The 24,357-nt window shown below is 39.7% G+C and overlaps 1 protein-coding gene across 1 annotated transcript in view; it reads left to right on the top strand.

Moving 5' to 3' along the window:
* Positions 1–24,357, top strand: part of MUC2 (mucin 2, oligomeric mucus/gel-forming) — a 67,493-nt gene that overhangs the window by 16,879 nt on the left and 26,257 nt on the right. Inside the window, 19 exon segments of the mRNA XM_077819942.1 lie at positions 462–599; positions 6,061–6,225; positions 7,345–7,439; positions 8,393–8,519; positions 9,366–9,621; positions 10,672–10,727; positions 10,985–11,091; positions 11,601–11,752; positions 12,329–12,467; positions 13,021–13,128; positions 13,391–13,570; positions 15,326–15,565; positions 17,525–17,681; positions 18,838–18,966; positions 19,652–19,802; positions 21,066–21,109; positions 21,808–21,867; positions 22,972–23,001; positions 23,389–23,556. Of these exon segments, the coding sequence (XP_077676068.1) occupies positions 462–599; positions 6,061–6,225; positions 7,345–7,439; positions 8,393–8,519; positions 9,366–9,621; positions 10,672–10,727; positions 10,985–11,091; positions 11,601–11,752; positions 12,329–12,467; positions 13,021–13,128; positions 13,391–13,570; positions 15,326–15,565; positions 17,525–17,681; positions 18,838–18,966; positions 19,652–19,802; positions 21,066–21,109; positions 21,808–21,867; positions 22,972–23,001; positions 23,389–23,556 (2,502 nt within the window).

Genomic DNA, 24,357 nt, shown 5'->3' on the forward strand with positions numbered 1-24,357 from the left:
CCTCTGCCTGTTAAGACTTTTTGAACTAGGTCAAACCAGTAGATGCTATTGCCCAGAGGGTGCAAAACTTTACAAGATTTGTTACCTGCATGGTTTCGGTCTTGGGGATTTGCATTAATTACTATCCAGTGTCTTTAGTTCCTGTGGGAAGCATCCTTTAGCTCACCCATTGAGCCAGGAATACAATCACTAACTAGCGCATAATGATACATGTAAAAGTTGATACAATAGTCTTTGAATATTCCATGTTTCCATAGCATTGGATCTGTCACAATCTGATCCTTGGTCCTCTGCCTGTTGCAGTTTTCAGGGCAGATGGTGACTCAGGCTGCTCATGTAAAGTGTTGCTTTCAGCAGGCTAGTGTTTTCCTGTCTGTGACATTTCTGGATGATAACAGAAAGAGGTGATAAAAACAAATAAAAAAAAATCAGGGAAACATGACTTTTCTTTCCTTTTCCAGCAAGCTTCTCAATTTTCCAGCCAACTTCATACCATCTCATTGTGCATACCTATTTTGGTCTCAAGCTACAAATCCAATTGGTTCCAATCATGCAGCTGTTTGTGATTGTGGATCAATCTGCCCAAGGAAAACTGCAAGGTAAGTGCCTACTTATGTCTACTTCTAAAGGAGAAAGATGCAGCCAAAATATTTACAACTGAAGTGCTGTGTGTTCTTAACATTGATGGTGAGATGTGTCTGTGACTGGCATAGCAAGAAATTGTGAGCTAATGAATCTTCCATACTAATTAAGATACTAAGGGAACTGTGTGCCTGTAAGATACTAGTATAGACTTAACAAATTAATACTTTTTGATATTTAGTGATACATATTTTTTAAAAGGCACTGGCTCTAGAGACAGAAATGCTTAGCTGGTTGAATATAGAAAGAATGAGAGCAGAATCCAAAATTTCATGAGAGAATGGCCCCACAGCTCACACATTTTACAGATGAATTATTGATACTACAGATTAAATAAACCCATCAGGCCCATGTCAATGCAGAATGGATCGCGGGAATATAGATTCATAGATTCATAGATATTTAGGTCAGAAGGGACCATTATGATCATCTAGTCTGACCTCCTGCACAAAGCAGGCCACAGAATTTCACCCACCACTCCTACAAAAAAAACCCTCACACCTATATCTGTGCTATTGAAGTCCTCAAATCGTAGTTTAAAGACTTCAAGGAGCAGAGAATCCTCAAGCAAGTGACCCGTGCCCCATGCTACAGAGGAAGGCGAAAAACCTCCAGGGCCTCTTCCAATCTGCCCTGGAGGAAAATTCCTTCCTGACCCCAAATATGGCGATCAGCTAAACCCTGAGCATATGGGCAAGATTCATCAGCCAGATACTACAGAATATTCTTTCCTGGGTAACTCGGATCTCACCCCATCTAATAGCCCATCACAGGCCATTGGGCCTATTTACCATGAATATTTAATTACCAAAACCATGTTATCCCATCATACCATCTCCTCCATAAACTTATCAAGTTTTATCTTAAAGCCAGATAGATCTTTTGCCCCCACTGCTTCCCTTGGAAGGCTATTCCAAAACTTCGCTCCTCTGATGGTTAAAAACCTTCGTCTAATTTCTAGTCTAAATTTCCTAGTGGCCAGTTTATATCCATTTGTTCTTGTGTCCACATTGGTACTGAGCTTAAATAATTCCTCTCCCTCTCTGGTATTTATCCCTCTGATATATTTATAGAGAGCAATCATATCTCCCCTCAACCTTCTTTTAGTTAGGCTAAACAAGTCAAGCTCCCTGAGTGTCCTTTCATAAGACAAGTTTTCCATTCCTCGGATCATCCTAGTAGCCCTTCTCTGTACCTGTTCCAGTTTGAATGTATCCTTCTTAAATATGGGAGACCAGAACTGCACACAGTATTCCAGGTGAGGTCTCACCAGTGCCTTGTATAATGGTACTAAAACCTCCTTATCCCTACTGGAAATACCTCTCCTGATGCATCCCAAGACTGCATTAGCTTTTTTCATGGCCATATCACATTGGCGGCTCATAGTCATCCTATGATCAACCAATACTCCAAGGTCCTTTTTCTCCTCCGTTCCTTCTAATTGATGCGTCCCTAGCTTACAACTAAAATTCTTGTTATTAATCCCTAAATGCATGACCTTACACTTCTCACTATTAAATTTCATCCTATTACTATTACTCCAGTTTACAAGGTCATCCAGATCCTCCTGTAGGGTATCCCTGTCCTTCTCTAAATTGGCAATACCTCCCAGCTTTGTATCATCCACAAACTTTATTAGCACACTCCCACTTTTTGTGCCAAGGTCAGTAATAAAAAGACTAAATAAGATTGGTCCCAAAACCGATCCTTGAGGAACTCCACTGGTAACCTCCCTCCAGCCTGACAGTTCACCTTTCAGTAGGACCCATTGTAGTCTCCCCTTTAACCAATTCCTTATCCACCTTTCAATTTTCCTATTGATCCCCATCTTATCCAATTGAACTAATAATTCCCCATGTGGCACGGTATCAAATGCCTTACTAAAATCTAGGTAAATTAGATCCACTAAGTTTCCACTAAGTTTCCTTTCCTAAAAAATCTGTTACTTTCTCAAAGGAGGAGATCAGGTTGGTTTGGCACGATCTACCTTTTGTAAAACCATGTTGTATTTTGTCCCATTTACCATTGACTTCAATGTCCTTAACTACCTTCTCCTTCAAAATTTTTTCCAAGACCGTGCATACTACAGATGTCAAGCTAACAGGCCTATAATTATCTGGATCACTTTTTTTCCCTTTCTTAAAAATAGGAACTATGTTAGCAATTCTCCAATCATACGGTACAACCCCTGAGTTTACAGATTCATTAAAAATTCTTGCTAATGGGCTTGCAATTTTGTGCCAATTCCTTTAATATTCTTGGATGAAGATTATCTGGGGCCCCCGATTTAGTCCCATTAAGCTGTTTGAGTTTCGCTTCTACCTCAAATATGGTAATGTCTACCTCCATATCCTCATTCCCATTTGTCATGCTACCATTATCCCTAAGATCCTCTTTAGTCTTATTAAAGACTGAGGCAAAGTATTTGTTTAGATATTGGGCCATGCCTAGATTATCCTTGACCTCCACTCCATCCTCAGTGTTTAGCAGTCCCACTTCTTCTTTCTTTGTTTTCTTCTTATTTATATGACTATAGAACCTTTTACTATTGGTTTTAATTCCCTTTGCAAGGTCCAACTCTACTTGACTTTTAGCCTGTCTCACTTTATCCCTACATGTTCTGACCTCAATAAGGTAGCTTTGCTTGCTGATCCCGCCCATCTTCCACTCCCTATATGCTTTCTGCTTTTTCTTAATCACCTCTCTGAGATGCTTGCTCATCCAGCTTGGTCTACAACTCCTGCCTATGAATTTTTTCCCCTTATTTGGGATGCAGGCTTCCGATAGCTTCTGCAGCTTTGATTTATAATCCCAGGCCTCCTCTACCTTTAGGTCCATAAATTCTTCAATCCAATCCACTTCCCTAACTAATTTCCTTAATTCTTGAAAGTCAGCCCTTTTGAAATCAAAAACCCTAGCTGCAGATTTATTTTTATTAATCCTTCCGTTCAGTTTGAACTGAATTAGCTCATGATCACTTGAGCCAAGATTATCCCCTACAACCATTTCTTCTATGAGGTCCTTACTACTCACGAAAACCAAATCTAAAATGGCATCCCCTCTAGTCAGTTCAGCAACTACTTGCTGAAGGAATCCATCACCTATCGCATCTAGGAAAATCTGAGCCCTATGATTATTACTAGCACTCGTCCTCCAGTCTATATCTGGGAAGTTAAAGTCTCCCATGATCACATAGTTTCCATTAGTATTTACTTTATTAAAAACATTAAAAAGGGCTCTATCCATATCCAAATTAGATCCTGGCGGTCTATAGCACACCCCAAGCATTATCCCAGGGGAGGCTCTAATAGTTTTCTTCCCCAATTTAATTTTTGCCCAGATGGACTCAGTCATATCCATTTCATCGCTTCTTATTTCTTTACATTCTATCTCATCATTGATATACAATGATATCCACCACCTTTACCTTTATTTCGGTCTTTCCTAAACAGCACATACCCTTCAATAGCTGTAGTCCAGTCATGACTACTATTCCACCATGTTTCTGTTATCCCTATAATATCTGGTTTCATTTCCTGCACCAGTAGCTCTAGTTCCTCCATTTTGTTACCTAGGCTCCTCGCATTAGTGTACAAACATCTTAATTTTTGCTGTTTGGCCTCACTCACATTCTGTACCCTATTAGGCATGGGTCATTTTACTACCAGTATAACCTATTAGACTTGTATCTACACTGCCCTTCCTCCTACTCACAGCTGTATCCTTTCTTACTTTGTTTTCTTCCCTCTCAATGCTAAAATCCAGCGTGGAGATTACTTGGACATCTCCCAACCATCTCCCCCTAATTCCTAGTTTAAAGCTCTCTTAATTAGTTGTGCCAGCCTCCATCTTAGAAGTCTATTTCCTTCCCTACTCAGATGAAGTCCATCCCGAGAGAACTGTCCTCTATCCATGAATGCCTCCCAGTGGCCATACATCCTAAAGCCCTCCTTATAGCACCACTGCCTAAGCCATCTGTTGATAGTCATAATCTTGTCACACCTTTGTTGCCCTTCTCCAGGAACAGGGAGAATCCCACTAAAGATCACCTGAGCCTCAATTTCCTTAAGTGTCTTCCGCAGCCTAGCATAGTCTCCCTTAATACTTTCCAGCGAGAATCTAGCCGTATCATTTGTTCCCACATGAAGGATAATTAGGGGATTCTTTCCCGCTCCCTTTAGAATCCTTTTCAAGCTCAGGTCTACATCCCGTATCTTAGCACCTGGAAGACAGCACACTCTCCTATTCTCCGGGTCAGCTCTGGTTACTGGCCTATCTATTCTTCTAAGTAAAGAGTCCCCAATCACATAGACCTGTCTTTTCCTAGTGACGGTGCTATTCTCCAGTCTATCTCCTGTTCCCTCTGGCTGCAAGTTCTTTCCATTCCTATTCTCCCTTGTAATCCTCTTCAACCCATCCTGTATCCTCCTGGGGCTCATATTTCGTGTAATCTCCATTAACTCTTCCCCTTTTCCTATAGAACTAGCCGCTCTTCTCTTCTTCCTTGCCCTTCCATCTTCCTTGCCCTTCCACCTGCTGAGCCCCTTCTTCATTTTCCAATTCTGCATACCTATTCTTAAGCTCTATTTCTCCTTCACTAGCCCGTCTTTTCCTCTGCCTGGTTCTTTTAGTCACATGCTTCCACTGACCACTTTCCTCACCCAGTCTCCCCTCAGAATTCCCCAGTCCTGCTCCCATCTGCAAGTCTGAGCTTTTCCCTTCAGATACCTCATGTCTTTGCTCCATAATCTGCTCAAACCCTTTCCTAAACTCTACCAGACTTTCCACCTGCATCTCCAAACCTCGGATCTTTTCCTCCATCAGCTCTATCAGAAGGTACTTCATACAGACAAAACTCTTACCAGGTGCCCCCTCCAGGATCATGTACATACCACAGCTTCCACATCCAGTCATCTTCATTGTGTCTTCCGCTACATGGGTCACTCCCACTGCTACCTCTGTATCTGTCATTGCCTTCCCACCTAAATCCTGTTAATCTGGGAAACACAAACCACACCAAAACACCACCACTCACAGCAAAAAACAAGCACCACAAGACAAACTCCCCTTTCAAACTCCCACTCAAACTCCCCTGTTTACAGCTCTCATTTGTTCAGTCTAGTTTTAAATTACTTAAGTGGCCAGTCTTGGGAAACTATTCCATAAAAGAATGTTAGGGAGAATCACCCAAAACACCGAAGACCAGTTGAAGACCACCTGCTCCAGAACTTGGATTTTTAAAGTGAGACCCCCCCAAATGCCTACTTTTGTGATTGCAATTTTAATACTGAGTTGGAGGAGCCCTCTGTTTGATGTTCTGACTGTTAGTCATGTGGTAAATCATCTTTTTCCTCTTTTGTTGCTCTTTTAGAAGAAAAATGAATAATAATGTTTAAAAAACACATTTTTTCTCAACAGGTCTTTGTGGGAATTTCAATGGCATAGAATGTGATGATTTTAAAACAGCTGGTGGGCTGGTAGAAGCTACAGGATCTGCCTTTGCTAACACTTGGAAAGCACAAGCCACCTGTAAAGACCAAGTGGATAATTTGGAAGACCCTTGTGTTCTCAGCTTTGAAAGCGGTAGGAATACTACATTTTCATAGATCCTCTTTCCTCCAATTCTATATCTCATACACAGTCAAATAGCAGTTTCAGAATAATAATCTTTATTTAGAAGGCTGACAAGTTAATAATGTGTGTGCTTGTCTGATGTACTGTGGGCTTGCACATGCCAGCTAACAGGTGCTTCTCCTTTGGAGTAATTGATTGTCCTATGGTTAAGGCATGCAACTGGGCTGCGGAGGACCCAAGGTCAAGTCCTTGCTCTGCCTGGTTCAGATGGTAATAAATACAAAATAAGGCTGTTATTTCAAAATTCCATTAATCATTTATGGGACCCTGGAGAATTTACGTGGTAATGTGTCAGATTCTTAATCTGAGGGTCTAGTGTTCAGTTTTCTGTTCAGGCAGTAGGTTTTGATCCAATGGCTGGAAGTTGAAGCTAGACAAATTCATACTGGAAATAAGAATTTTTTTTAACAGTGAGAGTAATTAACCACTGGAACAATTTACCAAGGCTCCTGGTAGATTCTCTATCACTGACAATTTTAAAAGCAATATTAGATTCTTTTCTAACAGATCTGCTCTAGGAATTATTTTGGGGACATTTTATGGTCTGTGTTATACAGGAGGTCAGATTAGATTATCATAATGGCCTCTTCTGGCCTTTGAATGTGTGATTCTATAAAAGAGATGAACAGTTCAGAGGGAAATTGCAGGGGTAACCCTGTGTTGAAAGACATAGAAGAAAAGTCGTTAATATATTAAAATATATGTCTGGAGTAGTGGTGCACCTTTCTTAGCATTATTGCTTCTTTTTATGTTCAGCTTGGATTTGTGATCCTCTGATCATGGGTTCTCAAACAATTGGAGGCTAGAGGAAGACAATCCTGTGCAGGCAGACTACATTAATAGGTTATGATTTCCACTTTGTGTTTGCCACTAGGTATTTGAGTCAGAGACTGTGGGCCAAATTTATAGTGGTTCTGTGCGATCTCTCCACTCCCAGAAAAGTTTAGGGTTCTCATTTTTATCATTTTGTTGCTTGGGTCAGATTATTTTGCATATTGTAATGTGACAGTATGGTGAAACAGGGTATGATGCAAGGAAAATAATTCATTCTCTCCGCTTTTGTTACAGAAAATTATGCTGAATATTGGTGTTCCTTTCTGAAAAATTCAGAATCTCCTTTTGCCAGATGTCACTCAGTCATTGATCCTGTGGAATATTATAAGGTGTGGATTTTATACTATATTGACACCTTCTGGCATTGGTCTAATATGTGTCTTACCATATACATATGTTCAAGGGATTATTGAAACTTGGCCATAAAAATTGGTTCAAATTTTGTAATGATTACCTGTCCAATGGCATTGAGTGCATCCCTGATCTCCTACAATAGGCCTTCTCATAGAATGCTAATTTAGAAGACGGAAATCATTGTGCTTTTTTGGGGGGTGGAGCTTGTGTGTGGTGAAAGGGCACTCATTTTCATATGAGAATTCAAGAGAGGCAGGAATACTGAGCCATGACAGTCACATGTTAAGCCAGCCCTTAACCATTCATCTATTTTGTGGTTTAATAAAAAATAAATTGAGTTTATTTGATCCGGAGATAAACAACAACCCATTTATGTGTCATTTTATTCCTGGTCTGTTTCCCTCTGTTTTCAGTTCTGTTGAGGAGGGATAAACAAACCAATCTGGGGAGAAAAGAAAGAACCCCCTCACTTTTACAATTCAGTCTGAGCTGAACATTTGTGAAGATCTTAACCCATTCAGCTAATTTATTTGCTTTTATTATTTTTAATTTCTGTGGGCTTGCACATTTCCGAGTTGTGACTGATCAGGAATTAAAAGTATCAAAGTTCCCTTAAAAAGGCTGCTGTGAGGAAGCTGGCTAAACACTGGACTTTCAAAAGGTTTGGCTGTTCAGATAAGGGCTGGCGAACTATCCACATTTTTCATGCTTAATCAAACACACCCTGAGCCTTTTGGGGTTGGTTCCTCAGCTCTCTGCTCATCTGCTGTGCTCTCTGATTCTGGGAGTGAATGAAAGCCACATGGGAAAGAAGGTACTGGGTGTTCTACAGTTACTGTACTGGAGCCCCAGTTTTCACAGTCTTCCTTTTATGGTTCTAATCCTCCTCCTGCAGGCTTGTTAACAATCTGCTTCTTATTTGTCTCAGAGATGTAAATATGACACCTGCAGCTGTAAGAACAGTGAAGAATGCTTGTGTGGGGCCCTATCCTCTTACGCAAGGGCCTGTGCCTTCAAAGGAATCATGCTTGGGGGCTGGAGACAAACTATCTGCAGTAAGTGATGACATTGTAATCCCCTTGAAACCAGTCATAGGAATGGACGGAGTGCACCTGACTACAGTTACATTAACCTCGGTGTTAAGAGTTTAGAGGTGCCTTGGAGATGCCCAATACAATTTAAGGGGACAGTGTCAAGAATTTTGAATGGTTAAAGCTGTATTCTTTAAATGTCCTTCATTTATAGGACCACTTCATGAACGGGGGAGTAATTATTTTCCCTATCGTCTTCTCCTCTACCACTTCACAAACACTAATCTGTCTTTTCTTTGTCCAGTGGAATATAAGCCGTCATGGCTCTTCCATTTTATTTATTTTCTTGAGTGTGTACCAGCATTATCAATGATACCATCAACACTGGGAACTGGGCTTTGGTAAACTGCACTTCTGTTGGAGGGTTATAGGGCTATGAAGCAACAGAGAAAAAGATATTATTATTAGAAAGCAAATTCCAATAGCAAAAGATCCGTTAACTAAAGGGAAAAGGAAAAGAAATAACGCTACGTGTATTTAATGGATCTTTTCATTGCTTCCTCTATATACTCAACTCCCATTTATAATAAAAGAAATTATGCCTGTTCGTTAAAGGAAGAATATACCCTTTAGAGTAGAAATAGTATTACTTCCTAGGCGGTAATTTGGAAGGTAGGACAAAGTGAAGGCAACACTATTTATTAATTGCCATAATTTATTCTATAATACAATGGGAGGGAGTCCCTTCATTTTTACTATTACATACTGCATGGGCAGAGATCAGAAAGAAAGATTTAAATTCTATAATGCCCAGTCAGGGTTTTTTTATTTGCCAGTATAGCAACCATTGGTCTTTTCCCCCCTCTCCAGACAAAGAAGTGTCCTCTTGCCCAGCATCCCAGGTCTTTCGTTACAATCTGACCACATGTCAACATACCTGTCGCTCCCTTGCTGATGGCGAAAAGCACTGCTTGGAGGGCTTCATTCCCATTGATGGCTGTGGCTGCCCTGATAACACCTATATGAATGAGAAGGGTAACTGTGTGCCCATCTCCCATTGTACATGCTACTATAAAGGGTCATACCTGGAACCTGGGGATGTCATCGTGAAACAAGAAGAACGCTGGTAGGTTATTTTATGGCTTGTCATTTGTGGACTGTGGAGGTGAAAGCCCCCACTTCTTATCTTTGCTTATATATTGATATCTATGGTGATACCGTGTAGATAAAAGGTATATATTACCTGCCACCACCGTAGCAGAACAAAACGTCATACTGCTGTGACTTAACTTATTAATATGTATGGCATATCTCTTTATTTATGAGGTGTGTGGTGGCCTCTTGTGGTAACCCTGGACCTGATCCTGCACCACTTAAGCCAATGGGAGTTTTGCTAGGCAATGGGGAAAAGAAGCTACATGAGCAATTAGCAGGTTTCTCACTGAAAACAGATTATTCCATTTCACTTTGCATTGTAACAGTTACTAACTGATACCCATTTAATCAAGATGATGAGTTCCAAAACCAACATGCAGGCTCCCAGAAGCAATAGTCTTGCATGAACTCTAGTGACTCATGCTGTGAATGGTAAAATATTTCCTTGCCTTTCAAGGAGGAGAGAACTAGGAGATAAGAGTACAGGCCAATGAGGTTATTGCATTTGACTGGAATTGGCATAAAATGGTGATATGTATTTTCATGTATTTATTGGAGGCTAAGGACATGCTCTGAAAGGGTATGACTATGTATTCCTTTGATTGCTAAAAAGTACAATTTTGAGGATTTGCAGGATAATTTGTGGCCATTCTTTGAAAATCATGAATTTACCATCTGTTTATAATGTAACATTCAAAAGTTCTGCAAAACTTTTCCCCAGCTCACTGTGAAATCTCTATTGAAATCATGTGGGACTTCTTCCCCAAGGCGCATATTTCACAAAGGCCACTGCTAAATATTATTCCACTAATAGATCATTATTAATGGGTTCATTATTACTTTATCACCTAAGATCATACCACAGCAATAGGGAATTTTTGACGGTCCAAAAGAATAATTGTCTGGCAGAAGTAATAATCTCATTTGTTCATTTATGCCTCTGCAAATTGTTCTCAGATGTTCATCATTTGAAAACATTAGGCTTACGTTCTATGAATTTCTATCTTCTCACCCTTTGTAGTGTTTGCCGAAATGCAGTTCTCCATTGCACTCAAGTGAAGATAATAAATGACAGTAAGTGAAATGCTTTAGAGAGAAATATCTCAGTTTCTCATTTGAATTCTTCACTTGTTTCTTTTTCCCTTCTGTGAAACAGTCACCACCTTTCACTTTGCTTTTGGCCAAGGATTTTACCTTGTATTAGAAACGATGTTTACATTTATTATTTTTAAGGGGTACACACTGCTGTTTCTGTCTCAGTATCGAATACCTCCCTATTTCTTTTCTGTTCCCTTGATCTTCAGAGTTCACCCATCTAACATGGTATCTTTGTTTTACAGAGTGTCCATCCCCCAAGATTCACTTTGATTGCAGCAGCGTCAAGTCTTGGTCTTCACAAACCCCTCTGCAGCTAAGCTGTCATACACTGGATACTGACTATGTACGTTTTCATTTTACCTCTGATTATGGCATGGCTTCTTCTTTCCCCTAGTCCCTGAATGAAGCAGTGCAAATCTGACTAACATGATCTTTTAGTCTTTTCTCTCTTCTTTCCTTTTATTTCCATCCTTTCTTTTCTTTCATCATTTTTGTTCTAGTTCTCCACTACTTTTTGCCATCCTTTCTCTTTTCACTGATTTGTCTTCTCTTTTCTCAGTAGGAAAATCATGGGTTGGATGGATAGACATTTTGTTCACAATGCAGCACATTAGTTTTCCGTGTAGAACAAAAGTAAGATAGTCTGAACTTAATATCTCCGTAAAATATGAAGGAAATTCTCAGGCACTCAGATACTAGAGAGATGAGACCAATAGAATTAAATAAATAAAAATGGCTGAGTTATAAACCAGGGAATGAAGCACATGGGATGAATGTTTGTAGAAGAAGTGGGATAACAGAGAAGTCGTGTTTTCTTATACAATAATATAATTTTTGTCTTATCTTCTTTAGTTCCAGACAGAGTGTGTCTCAGGATGCGTGTGTCCTCATGGACTGATTGATGATGGCAGAGGGGGCTGTGTCAAGGAGAAGGACTGTCCATGTATTCATAACAAGGAGTTTTATTCTCCTGGAGAGGACGTAAAAGTGGGCTGCAACAAATGGTAAGATGCTGTAAAGGTCTCTTCTTTCCTTTTGATGTATATTTCTTGTAGTAAATGAATAGTAATGAAATGGTTTAAATACCACTGTGATGAGCAGGATATAGGTATACAAGCCTTGATTCTCAGTTCCACTCTGGTTTCTTTGTGATCTCGGATGACTCCCTTTGTGTAAATTTAGGTAATACTACAAACATTAAGGTAATTATCTCTGTTTATCTCAGGCAAAACTGACAAGTTTTTAGGGTGATCACTGTAACTGAGCTCAGAATCCGTCTCTCTGCCAAGGGCATCTCTGATTGGGCAGTAGTGTAAGTTTTGGGTAGTGTTGATGCGGGAACAAAAAAGGAAGCTGTGCAGAGCTAACAACCATGCTATAAATTTGTCAGTGGGCCCATTCCATGTGGGGACTGTTGATGAGATGGTGTCTTATAATACCCTGTAACATAATATTATGCATGTGATGGATTCCTTGTGTCAGCCAGCTATGTGATTTATCCTGCAGCTTCCAAAGCAGCATACATCAGCATTCCGACTTCACTTTTCAGATTTCATCCAACTCTTTTATTCTTTCCCTAGTACCTGCCAAAAAGGAAGATGGACCTGCACCAATCATGTGTGCTATGGGACTTGTACTGTATATGGAAGTGGCCATTATATCAGCTTTGATGGAAAATACTATGACTTTGATGGACACTGTGAATATGTGGCTGCCCAGGTAATGTCCAATGGGAGCAGTGAGCAGACAAAACTTCTAAAAAGAATGAAAAGTTTTACAACAACATAGCTATCAGTTTGGTTCTTGGACCACCTCTCTTAGACCCTTTTTCTTTAAGATCACTGTTTCTGTGGCGACTGCAACTTCTGCCAAGTTAAATTCCATATTTGCAACAAATCCCAGCTGTGCAAGGAAATTAATGGCCCTTGAGTGAACATTTCTTCTGCTGATGTTGTTGCAGATTGTACACAACTGGGCTAGCTCAACAACGAAAGTTGTCAGCTCAATGCTACTCCAAAACAAATGGCTGATTCTGAAATTGGAAAACAAATATCATCCATATATTTAGGGACATAAACTATTGTTTAATTCAATTGTCCCACTTCTTTCCCAGTATTTGGTAAACATAGAGTTAAATGGCACGCAGGGGTGTGTGTGTGTGTGTGTGTGTGTAATGGAATTTGAAGAATAATTTTAAATTATTTTAGATTGAAATCAAAATAAATAATATGGTTCCTTTCATTGACTTGTTTCTTTTTTCCACTCTCAACAGGATTATTGTGGCGAGGATCCCAGAGGTTCGCTTAGTATTGTCACAGTGAATGTTCCATGTGGAACCACCGGAGTCACTTGCTCAAAGGCTATTAAAATATTTCTAGGGGTGAGTGGTGGCTGTGGATGGGTTCAGCCCTAGAATGCTGCTGATCAAAACTGCCCTTTGCTTGTAGTCATGTGCCTTGAAACTGAAGGTTGGTATAGCTCCATTAAAGTGAATGGAACTATGGTGATTTCCACTTGCTAAGGATTTAGGCTGTGGTTTGGCAGTCTTAGCTTCACAATGAAGTCCATCAGCATCATCATTCCAATAGCTTGCCTCACTATAAAGCCAGTGTTGTTATATCCCTTCTCTTTCTGTCCTTCAGAAAACCGAACTGAAGTTGGAGGAGAAGCAGTATGTAGAAATTCAGCGAGATGTTGGCGACCATGTACGATATTGGAATCGTACAGTGGGGCTCTATCTTGTTATTGAGGCCAGCAATGGTGTGATGCTCATCTGGGATAAGAAGACTACTATTTTCATAAAGCTGACTCCTAATTATAAGGTGAGCAACTCCAGTCCTTTTTTCTAAAATATTAGGGAATCTGCTGATATGGTTATGAATAGTTGAATGCAGGTAAATATGGATGATGTTTTATTGTTACTCTTAATAGTGTCCCTAAATCTTGTTTATGTTGATGATTCATATATATCTTGCATTATCCATGATGGCGGGTGCCATTGTCTGTTGCTTCTTATGGTATGATCCAGTGCAACAATACCAGTGGGTGTATTGTGTACTATTGCAATATGGATGAGCAGTCCCCTGTGGTTTTCCAGTAGTTGTAAACATTAATGCTCTAATACAAATCCCACTGAAGTTCATTAAAATATTCTTGTTGACTTTTATGAGTTTTTGGATCAGGCCCCAAAAGAATAAACTCTTGGGACCCCAGACATAATTTTTCTCATCATTATAGACCAAAACTTTGCTCTATATTGTAAAGTAAGGGAAAAACAGAACAGGGGCCCTATTTTCCAGACAGTGAGCTATATTGCTAGGCTTGAACTCTCAAGCAGTGGTAGAGGCCAACTTATATTTGGAGGCATTTCACTATTAAATCACAAGTTATTCATTATATATAATAGTATAGTGTACGTGCGTATTTTATATATGTATGACCCTTAGTACCAAAGAAATGGCTAAAACATTGTAATTCCCCAACAGAAGACAGAACAAAAATTCACAAGATTGCCACAGAATAACTCCAGCTCTCAAATAATAATGCAACGTATTTTACCTTGGGGAAATGCAGTTGTGGTTCAAGTAGTGCAAAGTGTGGCAACATCTCACAGCCTCTGTGTAAGGGATCTGTCTGAAAAGAAACTAAAAGTTCTTTATTGATGAAATGCTTCCAACCCGGACATCTTCCCTTATAAAGCATTTGACTTATTTAGCAAGAGACTCAAGCAGCCCTTTGTAGTGTTGGGGGCTGTGCACACATTTTAGGACCCCACACTTGTGTCCATTTATGACACTGCTTAGTTTGTTTTCCTAAGAGGGTAAATGTTTTCATGACACTTTGCTGGAAACCTTGAAATAGCTTGAGTAGGGTTAAAAAAATGGAGGGAGAAGAAAAAGAGAGGCAAAAGATTCCTAGTTTTTATTGCAAACACATCCTTGACTAGAAGGATGCCAGCCAATCAAAACCCACTGAAGCCACTGTACTGACTTTTAAGTTTTATTCAAGGATGCTTTATTTCTTCCTTATTCCATCTTACTTTTTGCAAATGATGGAAATCTGCCTTAAAGATGATCAGCCAACTCTTCACAGTTAACATTTAATAGACTTAGGGCTAAATTTGCAGTGCATTGTGTAAGGGAAAATGTAGCCATGTGACTCCTATTTATATTAATAGGAATCATGCAGCTAAGTTGCTGCATACCACAATGCACTGTAAAGAGATGGCTTGTTGTCAGGTGAGAGAAGTGTAGCCACTGTTTGGATCCCTATAAATTGAATGGGAGGCTGCAAAGAAATATAGATATAGTTACTAGATACTGTATGTAGCAGAAAGGGAAGACACAGGTTCTTTGCCTGGGCTATCGGTAGCTTGCTAACCAGGGAGATAAACACACAAAAATAAGTTTAACTTATACACATGATTTTGAAGTAAAGATGAAAATAAGTAAGATACAGAGAGAAATTGTTCCCTCACTTTGTATCTTTATTTTGGTTCTAACTCTACTGGTGCTCACTTACTGGGCAAACTGAAAATCTGATGACGTTCTGAAATCAAACAACTTTTGCTTTTTCAGGGCAAAATCTGTGGTTTGTGTGGCAACTTTGATGACAAGTCCAACAATGACTTCACAACAAGGAGCGGGCTGCTGGTGACCAATCCTCTGGAGTTTGGTAATTCTTGGAAACTGTCTGGCTCCTGCCCTGATGTGGTGGAAGAGATCCTGCCCTGCAATCTGAAACCTCACCGCAAGTCCTGGGCAGAGAAGGAGTGCAGCATCATCCGGAGTGAAGTCTTTAAAGTTTGTCATGCCAAGGTTAGTAGAGAGGCCGGTGGCTACTACCTACAAGTGAACCTCTGTGCAAGAAGACGGAGGAAGGCTGAATTTGCACAGCTGAGTGAGGGAACAGTGAATCATAGTAGCCTCAGAAGTTAGAAACTGGAAAGTTTCTCAGTAAGGATCTCAATAAGTTTGAGATCATCAGGTTCATCCCCCTGATAAGAAGAGGTACTACACTTGCAAGTTAGATGTTCAGGCATCCGCTATTCCTTGGGATAGTCAAACCAGGGATTTGGTATGTTTTCATAGATTGGACTGAAGCATCCATTTGTTCTAGTTTGGGAGAAATTCCCTGCCGTGGTATTGTTTGTGAGCCACACAGAAGTAACACTCTGTTTACATATAGAATGGAGGTTCTTTTCTAGTGTGCAGACTGGGATCCCTATCCAGTATGTCACTGGGTTTTTATGGATCCTCCCCCTCTCCAATCGCAGATGGTGGTTCTGACTGTGGACAGACTTTAGATGTTTCCATCTGTTGCATTGCACTCTCCTTGTTTTAAGTGATAATTGGTATCAATCAGCTCATAGTTTAAGCATGCTTACATCACCCTATCTCATATTAAAATGCATCCAAATCATAATAACAAAACACAGTGTTATAGGCTCAAGGTATACATAGTGTTATGTAATTTATCTAAGCCATGACCCTCAATTGAAGTGTAATAATAATTTAATAATAATAATAGTTTGCACTTAACAGAGTTTTTCAAAGTGCTTTACATGCATTATAAGTATAGGAAGAAGGACAAAGAGTTGTGATTCCTGTTGTTCTAGCATATGCTTTTATGCCCCTTTCAGTGGGGGCATAAAACCCAGTCTGGGTTCTCCCTCTGATCATCCAAAGTGGAAAAAAAGCATTTGCGAATGTATGACAGGATGCACCAACACTAGGCAGGTATAGAACTGTCTCTGCTTCTTCTCTGCTACCAGATCTTATGTCTGGCAGATGTACACCACCTGGCTGGTTAACTAACTGAAGAGAAAATTTCATTAACTTCAATCAAATTTTCTTTTAGATCAGCAGTAGTATCAGCAGCCATAAAGTACAGTAGATTGAAGAAGGTGGTACAGTTAGCAGATTAATTCACTTTAAAGAAGAAGAAGAAGAGAACCTGAGTGAGGTACTTATGGCACCCTGAAGAGTGTCCAAGTTAGATGCTTGTAAAAGGAGGCTAATTTAAGTGCAGGGATTTTTTTTTTGAAAGCTGAAGTATACTATCCTAATAGCAGATAGGTTTAGAAGGGAGGCTTAACAAAATTGTTTTCAGAATGTGGTTATGGTTAGAAGAGCAGTTGTAAAAATAACCTCAAATTGTCTTATTTTTATTCTCCATCAGCAACTTCCCTGTCCAAATAGGTTTCAGAGTAGCAGCCGTGTTAGTCTGTATTCGCAAAAAGAAAAGGAGTACTAGCGGCACCTTAGAGACTAATAGTCTCTAAGGTGCCGCTTGTACTCCTTTTCTTCCTGTCCAAATAGTTCAGTTTGCCAGTCAAACCACTTTTTTTCTAATCACCATTTTTGTAAATTCAATAAAGTGTTTCTTTCTACTTTGTGCATCATATTTATTGATAAAGAGTCTGGATTCAGAACTCAGCTGATAATTGTGTTGATAATACAGGACACAGAATAGAATAAAATTTTGCTTTGACATTGGTACAGTGGTCCTGTGCTGGGAGTAATAATTTTTTTGTCATTAAACTAAAATGATGCCCATCAGAAGATATGGTCAATGCACAAGACACTTCTTTTAGTTACCTTTTTCCCCATAACCACATTAGAAGAAATTAAGATAATGTAATGGAAATTAACCTAGCTCAGATCTGCTACCTGACAGACAGTAAGCAACTTCTGGTCTAAAGGATTTCCATTTGAGATTCCAAATTGGAAAGAGAGCTCTGGTGTTAACAGCTGCCCCACGTGTTTCCCCCACAGGTGGACCCAGCTCCGTTCTATGACAATTGTGTTCATGATGCCTGCTCCTGTGACAGTGGTGGAGACTGTGAGTGCTTCTGTTCCGCAGTTGCTGCTTATGCCCAAGAGTGCATTAAGGCTGAAGCTTGTGTCTTCTGGAGAACTCCTGATATATGCCGTGAGTAACCTTCAAATATTCCCCACTGAGTACAACTGGACCTATCAGAACGATATCACAAAGTTTTAATCACTGCAGCAGTGTGTTGACACAGGATTGTATGCTATGGCACACAGTGGAAAGGGTTCATCATCTCAGTATAAGCAGCTGCCCATTATTTTAACAATGACTTCAGTGTATTTAAATTGTCACTATGGGTTGACCCTTAAATGACATTTCAAATGATCCTTCCCATTCTGTGTGCCAACTGGTGGACTGACCTTCCCAGCATATTTATCTAGTTGGCAAAATCTCCCACCCAGAATTGTTACTAGTATTTTTTTTTACATTTTGTGTATAGCACAGTCACCTGTGACTAGTCCCCCTTGGCCAAACTGTGTTTAAGTTATACTCATAAAATCCCACTGACTTCATTTTAGGCTGTTGTATGTGCCTCTTGCATATAGCTACTGACACCAAAAGTCAGCTTGGGATGGTGATCATACTAAATGAGTTACGGGTAACACTTCCACCGATCCAACCAGTAGGAGCAGTAACTAAGCTTTTCACAGTGTGGACTTGTTCTTACACACAGTACATCACTTCTCAACTCAGAAATCTTATTCTGCAGCCATGTGGTCACACTGGTTCATAGGCCATATGGTTTGAGGAATTTGGTTTTGAATGCGTTAAGCTTTCCCCCATAAAGGTTCAGGTTTGAAGAGTTTGTGCATGTCCATGTGGGTTTACTGGAGGAACACCATGTGACTACTCCATTTGATATATCTGGGCAAAACTGATTTCAGCCTATACACACCATCAGCCCTAAGAGTCTGCAGATGTCCAGAGAAGTAAAAAAAGATAAAAAGAAAAAGAAAAAAAAATCGCAACACTTCAACAGACAGCTTGAATTCAAAATTGATTCTGAGCAGTTGTGTGATTTCAATCAAACATTTGTTTCCTGCAACAGTGGTGCTAAACGTGAAGGTGCTGAAATCCAGAGTTTCATGTGTTCTGTATTCAGGTTGAGTAGGAAAAAAAAATCCAGGTCTCATGTGTCAAAGGAAATACTGCTACCGGTGCACTGGTGTAGGGGCATTTGGCTGGCATGGTTAGAGGTGGGAATGGGATTCTGTTCTGTCGGCTGTTTTTTTGATCAGTTTCTGTTTTCTATCAGCAATATTCTGTGATTACTACAACCCTCGTAATGAGTGCGAATGGCACTACGAGCCTTGTGGCCGTCAAATTCTGACCTGCAGGATCATTAACAATGTCAGCACCAACTTCTCATTGCCATATCTGGAAGGTAAGAAACTCCTAATTGTTTTTGTATGGCATATCATGAAGATTTAGTTGAAATGTTACTTGATGGAGTTGGAGCTATTAGCTAATGAGATCAATTGATTGCCTGGCCATTCCTAAATCTATAATCAGACACAAGCATTTGGTGTGGTGTAACGTACTGTTTACTGACATCAATGGGATGATACTCACATGTTGAGCACGTGCCGTATTTTCCTGAATTGTAGTATAAGATTGATCCACCATCCCCATTGGCCAATACCATTTTAAGAGTATCTCAAGGGGGAGAAAAGATTCTTATTGTGGTAAAGAAAAGTAGAATTTTATTGCTTAATTATTTCTTTTAAATTTTTTATTTATTTTTGCTGTGTCAGCTATACATTGCTATAACTGAGATACTGCAGCATTTCTGTATCCTTGCAAAAAGAAATAATTGATCATAACTGATCTCAGACATTGTAGTGCTGGTAAATATTGGCCTCTTAATGGATGGCTCAATGGGAAATATTCAGGATTTACAATGAATAACTTACCACTTTTGGAAGTGGTCATCATCCAGGGCCTCATCTAGAATCAGAAGGAGTCTTTTCATACTTCAATGGGCCTTAGATCAGGCCTCCCATGAGAATGTAATCACTAAATTAACAGTTTTTATTAATATTACAAAATGGACCATTTGTGGTCAACAGGTTGCTACCCAAGATGCCCTGAAGAAAAGCCCATTTTTGATGAAGACCTCAGAAAATGTGTACCTGGAGATCAATGTGGCTGTTATATTGAAAATGGCACTCGTTATGAAAATGGCTCAAAAATACCCACAGAAGACCCTTGTCTGTACTGGTATGTGGAAATACAAAAGTGATGGAGCAATGCATATTTAGACCTTGATTCAGGAAATCACTTAAGTACATGCTTAAATCCCATTGACCTCAATGGGTCTTCAGCACATGCTTAACTGCTGTTGTGAACAGACCATGCTGTCGTGTTCTCCTGAATGAAGGCTGTAATATTACAGATTACCTGCAAGAACCTCGGTGTGAATTGGCCCTTCTCCATATAAATGCTGATTTACCCCAGATGAAGATCTTGCCTTACAAAGATAGTGGGTGAGGGGAACACCATAGTTACAATACAGTTGGATTTCAAAGGAACGCCATCTATTTCTACTCACATTTCTCTCTGTGCATTTTTTTACCTGCAATTGTTAGAAGTAATTCCACAGATTGCTATAACTGGGAGAGACTAGAGAAATGAAAGTACCTATATTTTTTGAACTTATTCACATTGTGAATTTAACAGGATGTTGTGTATAGTCATTTTCAATTATTCACTAAAGTCAGTTGCACCTGTTGTTCCTGTATGTCTTTCATATCTGTCTCTGCAACAGCGGAGGAGAGATTTTTTTTTAAATAGGAACATGTGGCTGTAAAACTTCAAAAAGTGACAGGAAAACTCAGGAGCAGATGTAGTGCCTGAAACTATTTTTAACCCGTATTTTGAAAATGACTGCATTTCACGTTGATGACAGCCCATTAATAAATCCTTTGATAATGGCATTAAATATTACTTTTAAAATGTCATATCTGGAAATTACACTTAGCGCGGCCCTTACGCTGTTCTACGTTTTGCCAGATAGAACCAGCTGGGGGATCACTGGAGTGCAAATGTCTCTGGCCATATTCCCTCACACCCTCAGCCCTCCTCAATATACCCCTGATCAGTAATTTGTCGAGATATAAGGATCTGTGCAGCAGAGATAGAGCAAAATGGTTTAAGGGAGCAGTGGCTGTTAGTCATATTATATTTTCCTTGCTTCTGATGGAGGATAATTAATTATCTCAAGGAAGAGTGTTTGGAGGAAGGAAAGCCGGTAGTTGTATCGGGAGGAAATAGCAATTGTCAATATTGGAGCAAACAAATGCCAAAGAAATATCCAGTCTCATGAGGTGAAGTTTGAGGGATAAAATTGTTTTTAAGTTTTTAGACTCCTAGCCCTTGCAAATAGTGTGCTATAAATTAATTGCAGGGATTCATGAGAAATTACTGCAGGGGCTGCTGTTGGTTTGCAAAAATGTTCATTTTGACTGAATATTTTTCTTTTAGTTTCTGCATCGCACCAGGAAATATTGTGTGCAACCCTGTCTCAGGTAAATTGCATTTTATTCTTTTTGCAAACTGGAAAGGGAAAGAAAAGGAATGCCATGTATCTCTTCCATCTGTCTCCATGGGAGATTTAGTAATGATTTTGAATGATTCTTTGCAGCTCTAGCCAGGATTGCACAAAAGAAAAATTGGGTAACACTTTGTAACCTCACAGTCACCACTCACACATCTAAGGATATGACAAAAAAGTGAAGGCTGATTTAAGATCAAAGTGTAACAACTGCCCCTTTCTTTTGGTGTTGTTAGAACAATGCCCCTTCCCCAATATCCTAGGGTTAGGGTTAAGGTTAGGGTTAGGGTTAAAATATTAATTTTCAGCTCAAGCCACTTAGCCCTCAAGAACATGTGGTATTTTATAACACATTCATTATGTTAGATCTGCTACTGTATTAGGAAGTATTTTAGTAACCCTGCTTCTAAATGAAATTACTATTCTTGCTAATTAGTTTATGTACCTCACCTACATAGGGCTTTATTAGATATATCTTAGCTTCCTCCTAAATGCAAATATAAATTAATGAGGGTTGCATAGTTTAGCTTCAGGTATAGCTCTTAGAGGTGCACCTCTCACACACTCAAAAATATCAGATTTACCTTAGGCACTTTCATAAATGTCTTGGCATGTTGTTGCTCTTGATCATTTCTTAGAAGAACAACTTCACAAAGAAGCTCTTTCTTGCAGGCTGTCCTTCAACAACCACCCCTACTACCACACCCACAACCATCACCACCATCACCACCACCACGCCGACAACCACTGCAACTACCACTGTGCCAACATCAACAATTACAACAGAGACCACAACAGGCAAGAATTTAACAATAACTATAAGCTATAGACGGAATTGCCTTAACAGCAGAGATTCATTTAATAGTTTCTACTTTCTTTAGCCTTCCAGAATTTGTCACAAAATTTTATGGAATATGGCATTATCTGAATAAAATCACTCTTTTTTGAAACATTATACATTTTGTCCAGATACGTTTCCACCTCCTAATTTAAATTCAGTTGACATTTTAAAAGTATATACTGAATGCCAATTGATTTGGAATTTGATATTTTTTTTAGATTTAACCATAAAATAATAGATGTATATAATATTGATAGGAACAAATCCTGTCTGTCATTTACATGGGAGGAAGGGGCTTTTTAAGTCTCTTATTCCTGTGTAAGCTGGTTCCACACCTGCCCCACCAAGCCTCAGAAGGCTGAAGCTGTTATTAAAGAGTGCACAGAGCATCTCTATGGCTGCTTTTTAGGCAGGGGATATGAAGCCACGCATAGATTAAGAGTTAATATAATGATACTCTCAGCATCCCTGCCCAAGATTAGCCACATGGCTATCGTTCCTAGATCTCTCCCACATGTAAGACTTCAGTGGGAGGAGTGATTGCTGCCTCCCTGAATATGCATAATATTATCATATTGGTATGTATTCTGTAATATCGGTAAAGTTCCAGTGTGGATGGACATCTAATACTTTTCTCCTTGAAGGTGTTTTACAGAGAGATTGCATAGACATTTGGCTTCTCATAACTGTTTATAACTATGCTTCTGCATGGCTTTATCATGCTGAACTAAGAAAGCTTTGAAATGCTAGATATTGCTCTATCCTTCAATGCGGGGAACCTCAGATATTGGTGTAACTGGTTCTCTCACCATGATGAAAATGCCAAGGTCACAGGCTGGGAGTCTGAAGCAAGTTGTAAATCTTTGGGGCTGGTGCACTGATGGAATGTGCCCGTAGTGTCTTGAACTGAATGTTGGCGGTTTTTTAAACTACTGTTTTCATTTCTCTGGAACTCTTAGGACTGTATAGTGATACTTATTATTATTCCATTGCAGTTCCCACCACGACCTCTTCAACCTCTACAAGTAAGTTTCTTTATAAGGAAGCTCCTCATTGTGAAACATGGTAGGTAGAAAACAAGGGAAAAGGAAGAAAAAGAGATAGCCAGGCAGCAAAGAAATACATTTTCATTTTAGAATGGTAAAAGAATATGTGTGCGTACGTGTGTAATTCATCCTTACATTTTTCGAATTAAGTTGCAAAACAAAAGCTTGCTTTTAAACAGACAGCTCCAGACCTGCTGTAACCAGATATGATTCCCATAAAAGTGACTAGGCCTTAATCAGTGATGACATAAAGGCTGGTGTAAGAGAGCTGGCATCTCCCTGAAAGGCAAATCTTTGACGTTTTCACATGGCCCAGAAAATGGTGATTAGAAACCTATGAAAAAATCACAGTATGGAACTCCTCAGCGATATATGAGAATCCATTAAATATTTAATGCAGAGCTAAGAAATTCCCTGTCATCTCCATTGTAGTTTTAGCACAAAAAGTGTAAGGTGATGTTTCCACTGGGCTTATCTGTAGTAATAAAGACCAAGTCCCAGGGGTCCTGATTCTAATATCTGTCTGCCTCAATTGTGAGATCAGTGTTTACTGCTGCTGGTCAGAATGCACCACAATTACAACTACCACTCCCAATGACCACCAAGCCCCCAATCTCTACAGTCACAACTACCACAAACTCTCCAACCCTCCGCTTGCAACTACCACTGAGTTCCCAAATCCTACACACACCAGCACAACTACCACCAGGTGCCCCCAACCCTCACACCCATAAATATAGCAACCAACGAGACCCCAACCCCCACACCCACAACTACCATGAAGGCCCTAACCCCCACACCCACCAATACAGTGACCATTGAGCCTCCAACCCCCACACCCACAAGCACAACTTCCAGCAACCCCCATACCCACCAACATAACTACTACCAGGTCCCCAACCCCTACACTAACCACCCCCACCACCACACCAGCAACCACTATCAGCACTGAGCCGCCCCCAACACCCACTCCAACCATCACACTGCCAACCCCAGCACCATTGAGCATCCAACACCAAATGCCAACACCAAAAACCACTACAACTAGCACCACTAAGCCTCCAACCACTAAAACTACCACCATGCCATCATCAAATATTATAAGCAGAACCACAACGAGCATTTCAACAGGTAAGCATTGAATGATAACTGACCACAATTAATGATAAGAATAAAATTCTGAAAGTGTTGATGTGATTCTCATTAACTTAAGTTAACCAACAGTAAAAATTCAGACAAAGTGTCCTAACAGCAGAGATGTATTTACTGTGTTCATCTCTGTTTAGCCTTCCAGAATTTCTAACAAATAAGAAATATAGCATCAGCTGGAAAAAA

Source organism: Eretmochelys imbricata, chromosome 6, assembly GCF_965152235.1.
Source record: "Eretmochelys imbricata isolate rEreImb1 chromosome 6, rEreImb1.hap1, whole genome shotgun sequence".
NCBI classification, from domain to species: domain Eukaryota; kingdom Metazoa; phylum Chordata; order Testudines; family Cheloniidae; genus Eretmochelys; species Eretmochelys imbricata.